The sequence below is a fragment of the Equus caballus genome, chromosome 4, assembly GCF_041296265.1.
Source record: "Equus caballus isolate H_3958 breed thoroughbred chromosome 4, TB-T2T, whole genome shotgun sequence".
Classification (NCBI taxonomy): Eukaryota; Metazoa; Chordata; class Mammalia; order Perissodactyla; family Equidae; genus Equus; species Equus caballus.
In genome coordinates, this window is record NC_091687.1 from 66,343,169 (window position 1) to 66,362,128 (window position 18,960).

The 18,960-nt window shown below is 39.0% G+C and overlaps 1 protein-coding gene across 8 annotated transcripts in view; it reads right to left on the reverse strand.

The window, feature by feature from the left end:
* Window positions 1–329: 329 nt before the first annotated feature.
* The window catches only part of PDE1C (phosphodiesterase 1C), a 602,480-nt gene continuing 583,849 nt past the window's right edge, over window positions 330–18,960 (reverse strand). For 4 of the 8 annotated variants that reach the window (XM_023639476.2, XM_003364839.5, XM_014739137.3 and 1 more), the window contains one exon: window positions 330–2,685. In XM_023639476.2, the coding sequence (XP_023495244.1) occupies window positions 2,516–2,685 (170 nt within the window). In that variant the 3' untranslated portion in view covers window positions 330–2,515. Of the gene's footprint in view, window positions 2,686–12,882; window positions 14,963–18,960 lie in introns of those variants that run through there. The other 4 variants (XM_023639477.2, XM_070264798.1, XM_070264802.1 and 1 more) reach the window with 1 other exon arrangement.

Genomic DNA, 18,960 nt, shown 5'->3' on the forward strand with positions numbered 1-18,960 from the left:
TAGGTTTTTCTAACTCCCAAGTCCCAGTTCTTAACCACTTGCTATGTGGCTCAGCCTGGAATGATGTAAACTGAGTTGATAACATGAGTATTTACCTATCGACCAGCTGCTATTAAGAGTTAATCATATTAAAAAATTAATATATTGGGATGTAGGGAGGAGGTGGTTTTCTAAAAATAGCTATTGCCTATACAATCAGGAAGCAAATTGAGTAAGTTATACTATGCGTCTTAACAAGATATTCAGGACTGAATAGGACCAAGCATAGGGATTTTCAAAAGTATCTCAGAATTCTAGAGAAGAAAAAAGATGACTCACATACAAGAAAGTCCTTTAAAAGCATCTTTTTATTTGCTGTAAGAATATCATCTGGAATTTCTACACAATCCATTATGCAAAAAACATGGTAGGCATTTTACAAGCAATGCAGACTCTCAATATCTGTACACTTGCTCAATTAAAATATTAGCAAAGGTTGAAAAATAATGTCTTAGGATGAAAGAATACAGAAGGAGCCAATTTTCTTCCCTTGGCTCATAGCTTCCAATGTCAAAAAGCAGAGTCAAGAAAGCATAGCCACACTGAACTCTCAGTACCTGAGACTGAAGGCATTGAGCAGTAGCTATGGCTGAGAAACATCACTTGTGAGTTGATCCATGGGGTAGGAAGGAGACCACTACCCCGCGGGCAGTTTTATTGTGTGGCCAAATGTCTTTGTGCACTAAGGCATCCTACACACAGGTAGGAATTACCTGTTGAGTCAACCTAATTCAGGTGGAAGAGACACTACCAGCCTGCAGAAGGGTCCTCTTGCTCAGGCACCAAGAGGGAGCTAAGAATTACAACTGCTTCCCTAAAAAAAAAGTCACAGTGATTTTTCTTTTTGTATAGTAACTAAATTTCCCTGAAATAACCATCATAAAGCACATTACAAATAAATTCCTCAATAGCATGACGGGCACTAAACTCTGGAGCTGGCTCACTCGCATAACTATAATTTATAGGAAATGAACTGTGAGAATGAGAGAAGGAGAAGACACTAAACCCTTTCTAATCAGACCCTAAAGGCTGGGCCATCGGGGCACAGCTCCTTCCTTGCAGGGGTCTCCTGGAGAGTTTTTCCTGGATGTGTAATTCTCATAGCTACATCTGTTGTGCACCTGTTAGTCTCCAGGTTCAGCAATAGCAATCAGAACCTACATTATCCTTAAGCTTCATCACAAAAGGCAGAGTGGGTATTATGAATCTTAGTTTCTAGTTAAGCAAACTGAGGATTGTAAGGATTATGCCATTAGACTGAGGACCTGCAACTGGTTATAGACAGGACAAGACAGAAGATCAGACCTGTCTGACAACAAACCTCAAGCTTTCCAGTGCACCGGACCACTTCTGAAGGGATCCAACGCTATCTCTGAATTTGAACCTTTTCTTACCATTTCTGTGAATTTAGTCCCAAAGTAAAAACTCTTGGGAGAGACATAAAAGGGCTAAAAATGCCACCATGAAGAGAGGTGAGTTACAGACTTCCATCCCACCAACAGCTGTGAGAGTAATTGGGCCCCCAAAGGGACTCAGACATGTAGTCTGTTAGGAAGATGATCTGAAATTTAACTTAAAGTCATCTCCAAACTTATGGAAAAAAGTTTGCAAATAAGGAATTCAAATTAGGTTCAGCATTTTACACCCTACTGCCCTAGGACCACAAGATGAAATAGACGTCTCCTGGGGTGAATATCCAAGACATGGGCATCTCATTGATTTCTAGTATTGTCTACTGTGACTGAAAGTAAAGGATTAGAGGAAAGCAGAGCCAAAATGTATCTCCTGCAAACTCTCATGTCCTTAAAGACACAATGAGACTATTCGGTGTGAGGCATGCAATAAGAACCAAAACAAGGGTCTTTGTTTTTCACTTGGATCTGCTTTGTGAAGCCCGAGTCCAGAAATATCTAGGAATGCAATTCATCAGTCTTCTTTTCCAAGATTGTTACACTCAGAAGCACAACTTTTGTTTTGAATGCATTTACTTTGAAAGTTATATGTCTACTCGAATTTTAAATATTATATTTAAAATTGAAAAAGATGTTTTTAGAAGTGCATTTCTTAAATACGGTGATTATTAAACCAATATTCTTATTGAGGGAAATCAACTTCCAGGGATGAAAATAGTGTCAATGGGAGGAATTTCATTTTTTATGAACATATTGCACCATTTTAATTTGGGTCCAATGTAGACGTTGAAAGATGTATACCAATAAAAGCCACATGAGACACTCTTCTTACTGGTTTGCTGTTGGAGTCCGCATGGACCCCCAAGTCCAGCAACTGATGAGTCTACAACAGAACAACAAAGGGGAATATAAGAGACAGCCTTCCCTTTGCCCTGGTCGAATCAACCACGAAAGCACTAGCCCCAAAGTCCTCCAAGAGTCTTGGCAGCATATTTCACTGTAGCTGGTGAGTGATGAGAGGCAGATAGGTGGGCCTCTCCTTCACTTCCTCACTTCCCCTTGACCTATTTTCTATTCCAGGTACGTGAGATGTTCTGAATCTTTTTCATTTTGATCCTCTGATCCAGCATCTTGTACCTTGCAGGATGCTCATCAGTTTTCTTTGGGACCGAAGGTGCATAGGAGCTAGATGCATAAGCAGGGCGTTTAAAATGACGTAGAGCAGGCTTGATGACTGGAGGCCATGCAAAGGAAGACAGACAACCATTAGCCTCACCAATAACATGGCACAACTAAACACTGTGGGCAACTTCCTTGTCCCTAGATCTGTTCATTTTCTTTAAAAGCAGGAACCAAAGGAGATTGAACTCTCACTCTCACTGGGAATCTTATTGGAGATAGATGAATAAGCACATTATCACCTTGATCATTCACTTAAAATAAATAAGTTCCTAGAGATAGGCAGTGACGAGCCCAGAATTTAAAGGTTCATAGTGAATGGGTGGGGTTAAGGAGGTGAGAGAGAGCAGTGCGGTCACTTTTGGGAAGAGCAAAGCAAACACAGGGGAGCAGAGGCATATTGTTAACCAGCATTTAGCATTATACGTAAGCTTTCAAGGTTGCAAAGTAGCACACAATCCTGAAGTGCTAATAAAAAGTACATCATTCAGAAGATATTTGCAAAACATATCTATGAAGGTCTTGTATCCAAAACATAAAAAGAATTCTGAAAATTCAACAACAACAAAAAACAACTGAATCTAAATACAAGCAAAAGATATGAACAGACTCTTCACTTAATAAGATATACATGTAGCAAAAAAGCATAGGAAAAGATGCTCAACAATTTTTGCATTAGAGAACTGCAAATTAAAACAACAATGGTACACACTACATACCTGTTAGGATGGATAAAATCCAAAAATGAAATATGATGATACCATTTGCTGGAGAGAATCCAGAATAACAGGAGCTCTCATTCTTGCTAGCGGCAATGTAAAACGTTACAGCCACTTTGGAAGACAGTTTGACAGTTTCTCATGAAGCTAGACACAGTCTTACCATACGATCCAGCAATTGTGCTCCAATATTTACTCAACTTACTTGAAAATTTATGTCCACATAAAAACCTGTACATGCTTTCTATAGAAATTTATTCACAATTGCCAAAAACTGGAAGCAACCAAGATGTCCTTCAACAGTTAAATGGATAAACAAGTCACAGAACAGTCATACGATGGACTATTATTCAGTAATAAAAAGAAATGAGCAGTCAAGCCATATATAGACATAGTGGAATCTTAAATGTGTATTGCTAAATGAAAGAAGCCAGTCTGAAAAGGCTACATACTGTATGATTCCATTTATATGACATTCTTGAAAGATCAAAGCAACAGAAATGACGAAAAGATCAATGATTGCCAGGGGCTCAGAGGGAGGAGGTAGGGTTAAATAGGTGAAGCATAGGGGATTTTTAGGGCAACGAAGCTATTCCGTATGGTACTGTACTGCTGGATATGTGACACTGTGCATTTGTTAAAACCCATAGAACTTTGCAGCACAAGGAGTGAACCTTAATGTACGCAAATTTTTAAAATAATTTAAGAGGTCAGGGGAATCACAGAATGACATGCATAATGTAACAAAACAATCTAACGGCATTACAAATGCAGGAAATAGACTCACAAAATAGTGTAGGGGGAAAAGATGCTCACCTAAGTAACTTTGAATACTAGTGGATTCTGTTAGACTAAATGCCAATGAAATCATACACAAGTACTGTATACAAGTTGATAAAGTTGTTTCCCATGGGGGTAAAGATTAACAATTCTAATACTACTCTATATGTCTACTAGAATTGAACAATTATGTAAATGGATAGTGGATGATGAGAGCCAAGTTTCACACTGTTGGAGTGGGAGTTTACAGAGAAGCAAAAGGAGAAGGCTAGAAATGATCCACGTGGTAATAGATTAGAGTTGAAGACATCAGTATGAATTCATGTTTAACTTAATATAGATACAGATGGTTACACACATACACATATGTGTGTTGGTACACACCCATATATTTCCTTGCTCTATTAGCTGAAAGGACCTAGAAGCAATGAAGTAGCTACTAGCCTAGAAGCCTCACTAGCAATGAGCACTTCTAGTGTCCAGATCTTGGTTCCTAATACCATTCTCCAATAAAAGGAACCAGGGCTCTTTGTAGAAATAGCTGATTCTAGGACCAGAGAACAAAATATACAGGATGAACCTGGAACATCTATAGTACCAGAAAGTAAGAAAGTGCTAAACATACACACACTCACACACACACACACACACACACGATAGGACAAAGGAGCCCTCAAATGAAAGAGCTCCCAAATGGCCATGTTGGAACAATTTGAGCAACAAAATAAATATAGCAGTATTGAATTATAATCCAAGGTATGAAATACATATCCATGAGTCCATGCTCATTATAAATAAATGTTTGAATAAATAAATAATTGTGGGAGAATAGACACATCTCTCATGCAGAAGAATTCCAAATAATTTATGTAGATACACCTCTCTGAAGGAGGAGGAGCCTTTAGAGTGGGTTGGATATAGTGACATCCTTCCAGAGAGGACAGTCTAGGAAGGGGACAAAAGAGTAACTTTATGGTGGAGAAATCTAATAAACACAACCTCAGCCAGGACATCAAGGTTAACACCAATAGAGATGTCATGTTGGTAGTATGCACCTTTGATTTCACAAGATGAAAATGGATATTATATGATAAAACTAGCACTTTGCTTCCATGGTCCTCCTCCCCAAAATATATAACCCCATTCTAATGATGAAAAAGCATCAGACAAGTCCCAATTGAAGGACATTCCACAAAATATTCGACCAATATTCCTCAAAACTTTCAAGATCATCAAAAACAAGAAATCTGAGAAACCATCACAGCCAAGAGGAGCCTAAGGAGACAGGATGACTAAATGTACTGTGTTATCCTGGATGGGATCCTGGAACAGAAAAAAGACACTAGGTGACAACTAATGACATATGAACAAATATGGACTGTAGACAATAATAAAAGCACATCACCTAACCTGCAGGTCTGTAAACAGAAGAAGGTAAAGCACTAATTGATACTTCCTCTCTCTATTCCCCTCTGCTCCAGCCTCCCACCGACTACCCCATCCCTTTCCTTCCTTGGTCCTGCGGAAAGTGTTTAGTCGGTGAGACAAGGTACAAGTGAATAAAGGTGAGACCAGGTTAAATGATAACCACAGACAGATGAGACATAATAAAGAGACAAGAGGTGTGAAGGAGAAGAGCTGGTGCTGAGCCATTGCCTCAAACAGCAGCTGTCACTGAGGCTCCTCCACTCTCACTGAAAGGGCCAGCTAGAAGCGTGATACACAGGTGGGTCAGCTTGAAGGGCTAAGATTGGGGGACAGATCTATTACACAAGTTATCCTTGTGAAAAACCAGCTTTGCAAATCTCTTCCAATACCAGGAAAACACATGGCATTATGATCAAGCAAAAGATTAGAAACAACTTAAATATACAACCATAGGGAACTGGTTAAGTTATGGTACATTCTTAAAATACACTACTGTGATACTATGGAAAAATGATATACCTGTCTATTAATAAAAATAGAGGTTCATGTAATACTGTCAGATGAAAAAAGTAGTATATATAATCTAATCTCATTACTATAAAACATATAAATATGTGCATAGGAAAATCTGGAAGAACACACATTTAAACCATGGCAGCGCTTATCTCTGAGCAGTATAAACATGGCTATTTTATTTCTTTTTGATCATTTACACTTTTTATCTTTTTCTATGATGATCAGGTCTTAGAGATGTAACTTTTGAAAAATAAACATACTACTAAAAATTTCTTCTATAGAATCATATATCAGAGCTATTCTAGAAAATCATATGTAATAGAAAGTGAGTAAAATTGAGTTTATTTTAGGCTTTGGTACTAGACATCTCAGAAAGCTCAGAGCTGAGTGTACATTTCACAGCCTATAGATTAATATTCATTCATCAACTTCTTAGAGCTCCTACTCGTGTCCTGCTGATATAACAATGGACAAAACAGACAGAAAACCCTGCCCTCGCTGGGCTTCCATTCCAGTAACCCCCTCTGAAACTTGTGACTGGCTTACAGAAGAAAAACATGTTCAAATAAAATAAGTGATGCTGTTACTATAATCTCCATAATACCTACACCGACTTCGTCTTTTGAGTTATCCTAACCCATAGTAAAGACTTTCAGCAAATGGTCCTATAGTGACGTAACAAGACATATACAGAAGAACAGAGATTTTGTTGTTGTTGTTAAGATCTCAGAGTGCTCAGTTCTGTTTCTTAGGCTAAACAAGGATTGCAGCACAAAACACTCTAGGAACAAACATAAAAACAGTGGTTGTTACCCTGGAGAATGGAGTAGAGACAGGAGAGGGCTTCAGATCAAAACTGATTGTTGCACATGTCTGGGCTAACTGGTTTACTGCTCTTCAAGCCACAGTCCCTCTCCATATTCATTCTACTTTCGCTGCTCAGCATGAACTCAGCCAAAGTATTATTGAATTTCCCACTTCTCAGCATGCAGAAACATTTACCGTTTGCCGGGATTCTGATTGTCACAGCAAAAACTTTCCTTGCCACTGGAGTCGTTGCAAAAAGAGTTGAGCCCGCTGATAGAGATCGGCTCCCCACCGAGGTTGTGGAAATACTCGTATGCCTGCTGTCACCCTCACTCAAAATATGGGAAAAAAAGAAAAATTCATACAGGGCTATTTTGTATGCATTGATTGCCTTTCCCCTCTGCAGGGGAACACGATTTGATGACAGGGCAAAACAGTGGAGCCTGGCATGAGGGCACCATCCTGAGTTGAATGGGAACCTTTCTTCTGGGGTGCTGGTGTGGCCTCCTGAGGACTCTTATTCATCTTCCGGCTATCCCTGAGATATTCCTGGAAAGGGGTCTGACCCTTCTCCTTTCAATGACCAGGTACTTCCCACAGCTGAACCCAAGCAGCAGTGACACAATCCTCCCCAGGTAGAGAAGAACCAAACTGGGAACAGAAGCCCCCCCTCTCCATATGCTTGATTGTAAGAAACTTGGACCCTTTTCCTCTTAGGGACGCATTCACAAAGTCTACTCTCACCTCTTAGAGTAATTTACTTCCTCACCTCATAGAGTAATTTACTTCGAGAAAACAATCTAATTAGCTAATGAAGATTTGACAAAGGCACATATCTCTGCACAGAGCCTGAACTTGAGAAAGTCATTATCTCTATTACTTTCAAACGTGCTTAGGAAAAGAAAAGTTCAAGACAAAAATACACACATCATCCTTTATTTTACAATTACACGCAATGTTTGTTTTGCATAAAAGTGATGCTCTTTTAGAAGTTTTAATACTCATTTGTTTAAATTTCATCTTTTTCATAAACACCATTCCTCCCAATGGTGTCTATGACTTTCTCCCTTTCCTCTGTCACCACCAGCCCATCTTTTATTCTCTCTCTCTGTCTCTTTCTCTCTGAGAACTTTTTGCTTGGTGGTTACTTTTTTTTTTTTGGTGTGGGAGACTACTGCATAGAATTATTCTTCTTCAGAAGATAGATTGAGGTTTATTCATATATCAAATTAACATAGCTGTTAGTTGGATTCAGGTATTGAAATACGAATGAGGTTTTTAAAGCTCCTTGTTTGATTATTTATTTAATCTACTGTTTCTCAAAGTACCCTCACTAAAATTGTGAATATAATAGTTCTTGTTGGAGGAGGGAGGGGTTCCTCAGCCAAACTTAACTGGGTTAAAGTTAAACTAGTATTTTCATGGCAGGACAGCTCAGAGACCTAAACCAGGGCAACGTGTAGCACAAATCCCTAAAACAGTTGATAGCATGTAGTTTTTCCCAATTCTGTTAGGCTAAGGAACCCTTTTCATCAGGAGCATCTCACAGAGTGCGTAGCATAAAACACTTTCAGAAAGACTGGGTTAATTCACTATCATATCATATCACATCGTAGCTCTGAATTCAGTACACTCCGTCGTATTGCGCTGAATGAGAGCAGAATGGTCACCAGTCCTCATCTAATCTAGGGCCAGCCTAATTCCTGTGAGTTAAACAACAAGCTGCATTAGAAGCCGTCTCTGTTCTTTCAATCCCCTATGGCTTCAGTGTGATCTTTTGGAACCACCACACAGCAGCAGTGACAACTCCATAGGGAGAATTTCTGAAACTCTGTTGCAGAGCACCACCTCCAAAAGCAGCAACTTGGCACTCTTAGCTTCTGAATAAATTCTAATATTGGAACCTTTTTTAAAAAAGAATGATTGAACATGTGTTTTCTCCTCTTTCAAAGATAATTCCATGATATGATCTTAGGATAAATGTTTCCATCTATAGACATTTTTTATCTGCATTTACACACACACACACAACATATACACTAAACTAACAAGATAAAAAATAATCATTTATTGCCTCTTAAATGCTGTTTTACATGAAGAACGAAATCTCACTGCCTTACATTCCGTTTCTGAAAGCGGTGTCTTTTTGGGATGTCTATCTGAAATCTGATGGAAAGTCCTTACAAAAACCATCCAGGAGTTTTGAATTGCAAGAGATTGGAATGTTAACATCAGCTCCATTGAGGACGGAACGATATAAGAACTGAGCCTGTGATTTCCATTCCAGGATCTGCAGTGATAAAATAATCATAATATCTGACATACATTGTATACTAGGCACAATGCTAAGAATGCAATATGAATTAGCCTTTAATCTTCACTACCGTCCTAGGAGGCAAGCATATTATCACCCCTTTTTGGGTAAGGAAACTGAGGATTGAAAGAGCTTAAGTAACTTGCCCAGGTTTACACGCTAGTGTGCAAGAAGTCTAGATTCTGCATTCACATCCAAGCAGTCTGACTTCAAGAGCCTTTCTCTGATATTTGAAACAACCTTGGACCAAAGTTCACAGTGGGTTTTAATAACTTCCATGATAAGTTAAAAGAGTCAAGTAAACACTACAATTGTACCTCATCTATACTGTCAATATTTGAGTATGTATCTGTGTTATATACAGGATTCTGGAATACTCTTGTTAGTAGCTATAATCAAGCTTCCCCAAAGCAAAAGCAAATCGCCCTGCTTAACACAATTACTGGCAATGGCTCAGGAAGGAAGGACATAAAGGTACTGGCTAACAGGTCTCTTATATAAGTGCTTCCCGCTCTTCTCTCACCTATGCCAGGTTGGAATGTTAACAGGAATTCCGAAAGTCTAGTTTGTGGGAGATAAGCAGTCAAGCCAGGTGAGCTCCAGGAGCCTGGGGGTGCAATTTTTAACTCCTTGGTTCTCACCCCTGGCTGCATATGAGAACCACCCAGGGAGCTTTTGAAAATCCCGTGCTCAGGTTGCACCCCAGACCAATTAAAGCAGAGTCAATCCTCTCCTTCCTTATGGTCACAAAAGAAACAATAGTCGTGTTTTGCACCCCCTGAAAATGTTCTGTCAACTATAAAGAGCTAGCCAACGCTGTTGCTGTATTTTCTCACAACAAACTGCCTGGCTGGGGAGGAGTCCTTTAGGCAGCAATTACTTGTGGTCTTCAGAATTCTGCTTTTTCCTCTCTCTCTCCTGTCCATTATATTTTTGCTTCCTGTTGAGTCTACCATGAAGACAAAAGCTCTGAGAAACGAAAAGGCATTCTTTTGCTGGACAAAGCAACTTGGATGTTGTCATTTGAGGACTGTGAGAAAGTCCACAGCAAGAAGAGCCAACACTGAGAGTCACCAATCTTTGCTAAATAAATCCAACACTTGGGAGAGGAAAGAATAAGACCAAAGAGGGACTTCCTGATATCTGACTCAGGGGAAAGAATGAGAGCTCTGGTTTCCAAGCCTCCTTCACCACTTCCAGTTGTTTTATCTTGGGCAAGCCCCTGCACCTCTCTGAGCTTCACTTTCTGCTCTGTAACCCAGTATAACAATATTACATATCCAACAGGGCTGTTGGGAGGACTCAGTGAGATTGGGCATGTAGAGGATTTACCACAGGGTCTGGCAAAAAGAATGCCTTTGGTTAGTGGCAACTTCTATTATCATTATTGTTGTGATAATGATCATGTCTCACAGGAAATACTGGTGGATAAGGTGAAAATAAAACCCTGAATAGACAGAGTGCCAGAAAGACTCCTAGGACAGGCACCGCCATTTTGTGCAGTACTGACTTCACGCTGGCAGATAGGGTGTTGCTCAGCTCATTTGGCCCTTTCGAGATAATCTGCCTGATATCAGCTTAGGTCTCCAACTGGTCTTCTCTCTGGACTCTTCCTAGCTTCTTTCTGTGGCATATTTTTAGAGTATCTAGAATTCCAAACCTGGCTTATGCCTGATTCTGATCGTCAGACACATTAGCTAATTTGGTATGAACCAATTGCGTTTTGAAGATGAGCTCACGAGAACACACAAAATCAGCTAAAAGACTCCTCTCAATGTCAACATCAGCTCCAGGCAGGACTGAATCAAGAAGGGTTGACCCCAATCCCAAAAACAGAAACACACCCTTCAAACCTCTAGCAGTTTGGCTGAATTGGCTCTCAAAGCTGGTCTTTTCCTTATGGGGCAGGTGGAAGATATTAATTTGTTTCACCAGAAAGGGAGACTTTGTCCTTGTTCATTATCTAAGCTTCCCATGAGATTTCTTAAAAAATGAAAGTGAAATGTAACTACCTTTTATAAACCCAGGGCTGCGCTGTTTAAGGAGTCCAGTAGCCTGGCTTTCCTCTTCTGTACCATTCAGTGTTTTCACGTCCATTATCTCATTTGTAGCCCCTTCTTCCACCATCCTTGGAAGGGGGCCAGATTCAGTTCTGTCTGTGCCCCCATATGACTTGGGCACGTGATTTCAGATTCCCATTGTAAAAACAGAGATAATAACACTCATTGCAGAGGGCCGTAGTGAGGATGAGAAGAAATCATGTGTGTGAAACAGTCAGCAAGGCCCTAACACTTAGCAGGTGCTCACTCAATATCAGTTTCCATCCCTTTCCTCAGAGGAGGGTTCTACATTTCAGGAATTATCTGGAAGATTTGCAATTGCCAGGAAAATTCAGTAGCAGCATATCTTCCCAGCTAGAGAACACATTTGTTTCCTCAAGACACAAAAGCGTTATACTGAGGCCACACTGATAGGTGACCCTTCCTTATGTAGAAACACAATTTAGCCACATTAACCCAGCTGGAAAATTACTCAAACCACGCACACTAAATGTGGTGCTGAGTAAGGTGACGATCTATTCTCAACCTCTTCAAGGTGTATTTTATGTTGAAACTAGAATAATTAAACACATCACCTACAATTTTAAAAACTCCAAGGATTTTACCTCAACAAAATGAGAATGCTAAATAATCTACTGGTTCCATATTTTAAGTTCACAGAGCAAAGAGTGCAGGGGACAGGAACCTTGCTCTCTGGGAAGCTACCCAGAAGAAGTTGAGTTGACACTGCCTGAACCAAACGACTATCTAGTATGGAAAGATTACCTGACCAACATTTCCAGGTACCCAGAGGAATGCAGGTCCACAGGGAAAAGGTAAACCACATATTTTTGTTGCCCTTCATTCAACCTGAAGCTGTTTTCTTCCACCTGAGGTTCCCAACTCTGGACGCACATTGGATCACCTGGAGAACTTTAAAATTTACTGGTGCCCAAGCCCTACCTCAAAGAGTCTGTGAAATGTCATTATTTTAAGGTGGAGCCCAAGCATCAGTATGTTTTTAATGCCCAGTGATTCTCATGTGCAGCCAGGTTGAGAACCACTGGCTTACGTGCTGAGTTTGTTTTGAGAATAAGTTGGCTTATACTTAGGTTTCAAAGGACACTTGGGGTAGCTGACAAGGGGTCTGGTCATCGCATACAGGAGTGACCAACCCTGGGCCATGTGCTAAGATCTGTGACAAAAATTGATCCATGAAAATTTACTTTGGGGAGACGTGGTATGGTATTATGAGCAAAGCATGGGTTTGGGGCAACACATACCTAGCCTAAGCTATTACTAGCTGTGAAATCCTAAGGAGATAATCTGTTCTGGGACTCTGGTTTTTGGGTTTTTTTCTGTAAAATGGGGAAAATAGTCACTGCCTTGTATGTTGTGAGGATTTTAATGGGGATATAAATGAGATAATGTATGCATAGTACCTTGCAAACTTGCAGAGCACCAGTAAGTCATAGGTACTCGGTACATGGCTACCATTATTACATAGCACAGAAGATGAAAGGTCATCACTAGGGGCCTTTTAACCGTGCCCTCTCTGGTGGATTTCTCATTGTAGTAGAGAAAAGTCATGTAGTTCCCCATGCAACTGGATTTTACTCCATGAAAGAACTCAGCACACAATGAAGAGATTAACTTAATGAATTTATTTGTGAATATTTGGCAGAGAACACACCACTCTGATTCACAAAAGACTAATTATCCAAAATGTGCATTGTGAAAAAATATATATGTACGTATTTTTTTCCATTCAGCTACCTGAGGAAACCACTTTGCTGAAACCAAGTGCCATCCTAAGCAAAGCAGAAACATCTAGCCCACATCCTCAACTATTTATACAATGTACAGATGGGGATCACTCTGGGCAATGCCTAACCAGGAGTGTAAAGCAGTGCTGGAAATCCTGGATGGGAAGTGAGGCTGAGACAACCAACCAGGAGAGAAGAAGTTTCAGTCCCTGAATTATAATCTTGATGTAATTAGGAAAATGACAAGGGCACTTCTGATTCTTAAGATTCTTTGCATTTATTATGCTGAGCCATAATAATTCTTTGAGTCCCCTTCATTGGAAGCCATTCTTGAACCACTGATACCTTGGTCTTTTAGATGCTTCTTCTTTGTGCTTTCTCCCACAGATAACTAATCCTGGCTATCAACTTCATGAGGCCAGGGACAGGGTGTTATGCACACCTGGATCCCCAGAGCTTAATCACAGTACCAATAACGGTCGGTGCTGAGAAATATACAATGAATAAGGAAACTACTCTGCATCACACTCAGTAACCTTCATAAATCTCCCATTTTCTAAAGAGTAAATGAATCACTTGGAATACATACCAGCTGGCAAAGTTAATCAGAATCTACAGAACCTACTATTCCTCCCTTGCTTTAGCAATGTCTTGATACCTAGATTTGCTGGCCATGTTTGCTCAAAGAAGAATGTCAGCAATTGCTTCCCTTTGCAGTTGCAAGTTGAGGCCTTTTGCTTTACCCAAATGCTACAATCTCAACTCATTTCTATAGGTCTTCTTACAGTATGGAGAGGCATTGAGGCATAGTTTCAACACGCCCCGCTCCTTCTGACAAACAGGTGAAGGAGGGGGTGCAATTGAGGAAGGCTGGTAAACAAGCTCTTTTCTTACTCAAACAAGTGCCAGCTATTAAATGCCCTGCAACCTTATGATTTAATGATTAACGATTTAGTTTAATAAAATTATTTTAATTAATAAAAAAGAATAAGAAAGTCCTCTCTCAAGGAGATGACCTACTTTAATTTGGTTCTTTGTTTTTATTTCGTTTGCCCTGGAAAGCACAAAGTACACGAGGCATGCTGTTTCAAAGGAGAAAAATATTTGGGAGATTATGAAAGCTACGTCTTTTGCTTGATGTTTTTCATCAACGTGTGCGTTTTTCCACGTGTGCATATGAAGACGGGAAGTGTAAGGCTCAATCGGTAGCTCTGTGATTTGTTCACACCAACCGTGACCTACGCCAGAAGAAGCCTGGAAAGATAAATTTCTTCAGGGTTCTAGAGCTCTGAAGCGCTAGGTCAACGTATAACAAATGAGCTTTGCTCTAGTCCACAGTACAAACGACAACTGCCAACCCTCCAATGGAACTCAAGATAAAAGACAATTGCAAAAAGAGTACTCATTGGAATCTTCACTTAAAAGACAGTGCAAGGTCCCTCCGCACCCCACTGTGCGTGAAATTGGTACATGGGTAATTGATCTAATCTCCAGGCAGAGTACAAGTGTGAAAGAAAGGTGGTTACAGTGGGGACTCTTTGACATCAGTCTTTATCCACTGGCAACAAAACTCAAGCAAAGAACACAGGCTTGCAGCCTGCTAACTTTGGGCAGCTACTCACCTGATTGTGCCTCAGTTTCCTAATTTATGAAATGGAGATAACTGTACCTTCCTTAGAGGGTTGTTGTGAGGATTACATGAGATAATACATGTTAACCACCTAGCATTGTCCCTGATATTTAATAGATGTGTAATACATGTAAAAGTATTTATTTTTAAAAACCTGTATTTGGGAGATCGGAAGTTATCATTTTTTGAAGTTAATCACTCAATAACTTAAAATACACATAATATTTTGTTTTGGTAAAAGAAACATAAGCTTCCTAAAATGTCTTCAGACCTCAGAGCCGGTCAGGTCTCATCTGAGGAATCCTCTGGAGAAGATGTTTTAGCCGTAGTCCCCTAGAAAAGGACACATAACAATGTCATTGTAAGCCAGCCAGTATCTCAACACACAAAACTCTTTCTACGTCAGGCAATGGAGATTAGAAGCAGAGTCGCAGCTACTGCCAACACTACCGTGCACGCCAGCAGCTACACACACAGAGGAGCAGTCAGCTATCTGCATCAGCGAATGGCTACGGTACTGTACCTTTCTGTCTAAGGACCACTTCAGGAAAGTGATGTGACGGAGGTGCCCTGGGGAATCTGCTCAGAAGTAAGTCACTGACTAGTCTCCATCATTAGCGGTCATGCCTGTAAGTGGTGGTGAAGCTCTGGGCCACTCCTCCAGCGAGAGCCAACATTCCCTCAACTCTCCATCACTTAATGGCCCACCCATGGAGCTTGACTGGGTTCACAAAGCACATGGGGCATAGCTGAAGTTGACTCTAGAAAAAAATTGACTGCAGGTGCTATTATTTTACCATATTATTCTTATATTACCATATAAGAGTCACTTTGCTATAGATGTGCAAGGAATCAAAGTGATGTCCCCAGAACAGTTCTTTGGTGCTGGAGCTTCAGGAGGACCCGTTTGATAATTTTGGAAACCACATAAGCAGTTCTTTAGCGAAGTGATCTCTGGTGGCTTCTGGATTGAAGCATGTTATTTGCAGAACTTTCTTCATATCTGAATTCTAACACCCCAACACCCATCTCTCCCTAAAGGTTAGAAACGGAAAGCATTAAATTACTCTGAAATATATGTAAAATCATGTCTGCAGGGATGAAACCAAACAAAGCAGTCTTGGAGGACAGCCATAGATTTTTCACGTAAAAGATTCTTCGATATATGATACTTTGAGCATACAGAAAATTATAAATAATAATATAACAGATACCCACTCAATATGGTTTAATCAAATCTTAACATTCTGCATATTTGCTCAAAAAGTTTATTTAAAGAGATTGAAAATCACAAGTAGAGTTGAAGTACCTAGCATACCCTTCCATGATTCTTCTTTCTCCCCTGCAAAAAATCATCATCCAGAATTTGGTGTTTATTATTCCTGAGCATATATTCATTCTATTATTGCATTTGTATGTATCCATAAAAATATTTAATGTTTTTGGTTTTTTTAAAAGATAATATAAATTGTGTTAGATGGCATATATCTTGTTGCAACTCGCTTTTCTTGTTCAACATTATGTTAAGCATTGTTTGTAATATCAAAAAATGGAAAACAACCATCAATAGGAGAATAATTAAATATCCGGTGGCACATTTGTATAATAGACTGCTCTACAGATGTTAAAATGACGTTTTATATTTTGCATAGAATTTCTTTTGCCCTACGTTAGCAAACTGTCTCTTAAAAGCAGAATAGAGCTGGATTTTGCTTTTCTTATCTAATCAGATAATCTCTCTATTTTAATACTGGAGTTTAAGCCATTTGCAATTATTGTTATCACTGATATTTTTGGACTTGACCCTACTATCTAATTTTTTAATCTTTTTTTATTCCTTCCTTCTTTTTCTTCCTTTCTGCCTTCTTTTAAGCAGATCCATTTTCTATATTCCTTTTCTTTTTTGTTGTTTGCTTGCTGATTTAGATGGTATATGTTATATTTCAATATTTTACTGATGATTCTTTGTGTTAAAAAGTACAAATTACCAAGTTCTGCCCAAAGACAAATAGATCTTAGCACTCCTTAACTACTGAATATCCCTCCTTCCATCTATAGATTCTGTTTCCTATTCTAACACAAAAATTGGACATTATTTTTATGGTCATTACTCAACTTTAGCAACATGTTTTACTTACTCATGTGCTCATCATTAATTCCTATATCTCACACTTTGCTTTTGGGTTCACTTTTCTTCTTGTTGAAGTATATCCCTTACTACTTCTTTATTGAAGTCTGTGAGTGGTAAATTATGTCATCGTGTACCTGAAAATGTTTTTACTTTGCCTTCACTCATAACTAGTAATTCAGCTATTATATATTGGTTTATTTTCCCTCAGCATATCGAAGATATATCTTCATTATTTTCTGGCATCTACCGTTGCCAACACAAATTTTGCTGTCAGTTGGTTGTCATTTTATTATAGGTAACCTGCTTGCAGCTCCCCTGAACGTAACCAGCTTCAAACCATTTTATGATTTTCTCACCCTTGACGTAATTTTGAGCAATCTTACACAACAGCTTTAGGTATGTATTTGGTTTTATTTAAGTAGGGCAATTGAGGTACATTTTCCATCTAAGATTTGGAGTCTTTAGAGCCACTTATCTATCTTCCAGCCTCTTTCATTTTTTTAATTGAGACATAATTCACCATTCGAAGTGTACAGTTCAGTGGCTTTTAGTATTTTCACAAGGTTGTGCAGCCATCACCAACATTTAATTCCAAAACATTTTCATGACCACCATTATACAAGCTCACACCCATGAGAATTCACTCCCCAGTCTCTTTTCTCCTCAGCAACCACTGATCTACTTTCTGTCTCTATGGATTTGCCAATTCTGCATATTTCATATAAATGGAATTATACAATATGTGGCCCTTTGTGTCTGGCTTCTTTCACTTAGTAAATACTTTCAAGGTTCATCCATGCTGTAGAATGCATAGTACTTTTTTCCTTTAATTTGGCCAAATAATACTCTACTGTATGGATATACCACATTTTGTTTATATATTCATCAGTTAATGGACATTTAGGTTATCTCAACTTTTTGGCTATTATGACTAATGTTGCTATGAATATTTGTGGACAAGTTTTTGTGTGAACATATGTTTTCAGTTCTCTCGGGAATATACCTAGGAGTGGAATTACTGGGTAATATGGTCACTCTATGTCTAATTTTTGGAGGAACTGCCAAACTGTTTTCCAAAGTGGCTGCACCATTTTACATTTCCTTCAGCAGTGTATGATGGTACTAATTGCTCCACATCATCAACACTTGTTATTATCCATCTTTTTTATTCTCGCCATTCTAGTGCATTTGAAATGGTATCTCATTGTGGTTTTGATTTGCCTTTCCCTAATGACTAATGATATTGAGCATCTTTTCACGTTCTATTTGTCTATTGTCTTTGGATAAGTGTTTATTCAAATCCTTTGCTCACTTTTTAATTAGGCTATTTGTGTTTTTATTGTTGAATTGTAAGAATTCTTTACATATTCTGGATCCTTATTAGATATAAGATTTGCAAATATTTTCTTCCATTCTGTGGATTTTCTTTCCGTTTTCTTCATAACATCCTTTGAAGCACAAAAATTTCTAATTTTGATGAAGTTGTATTATCTATTTTTCTATGGTTGCTTGGCCTTCAAGTATCATATCTAAGAAACTACTGCCTAATCCAAGGTCACAAATATTTACCCCTATGTTTTCTCTTAAGAGTTTTATGGCTCATGCTCTTTCATTTTTCATATGGTTCCCTCTCTAGACTGTTTTGGTGTGAAATCCTCAGGACTATCTTCCAAGATTGTTTTTCCAGTTGTGTTCTATCTTGAGTTTATCCCATCAACTGTGATTTTATTTCTTTTAAAAATTCCAATAACTATATGTTTGCTTTTTAAAATTTCAGATTTTGAATTGCTTCTTTTGCATATCTCTGTTCTTGTTTTGTTTCTGTACAATTTTACTTTATTGTTTTTTAAGGATTATTCCTCCATTTGGCTCTTTGAGTATCCTAAAACATGATAGTTAGATTGTTTGACAGCACCAAGAGCTTGCAGGAGAGGCATTTGCATCAGAGGGAGGCAACACATGGTATTCCTGAGGTAGGTAGGAGAAGTAGTGAGCTGGCCATTGTAATAAGGTGGAGGTGGAGGGTGTTTGCTAGACAAAGCATGGTTAAGTATATCAAGTGTTGTGAGAAGTACCAACTCCATCTCTGTAGGCTTTGTAGTGGTCATAACTCAAAGCCTACAACACCAGTTTGGGACCACTCCAAACTGCCAGACTGAGCCCAAAGACAAGGTGGCTGAGACTCTGAGTCAGAGGCCTT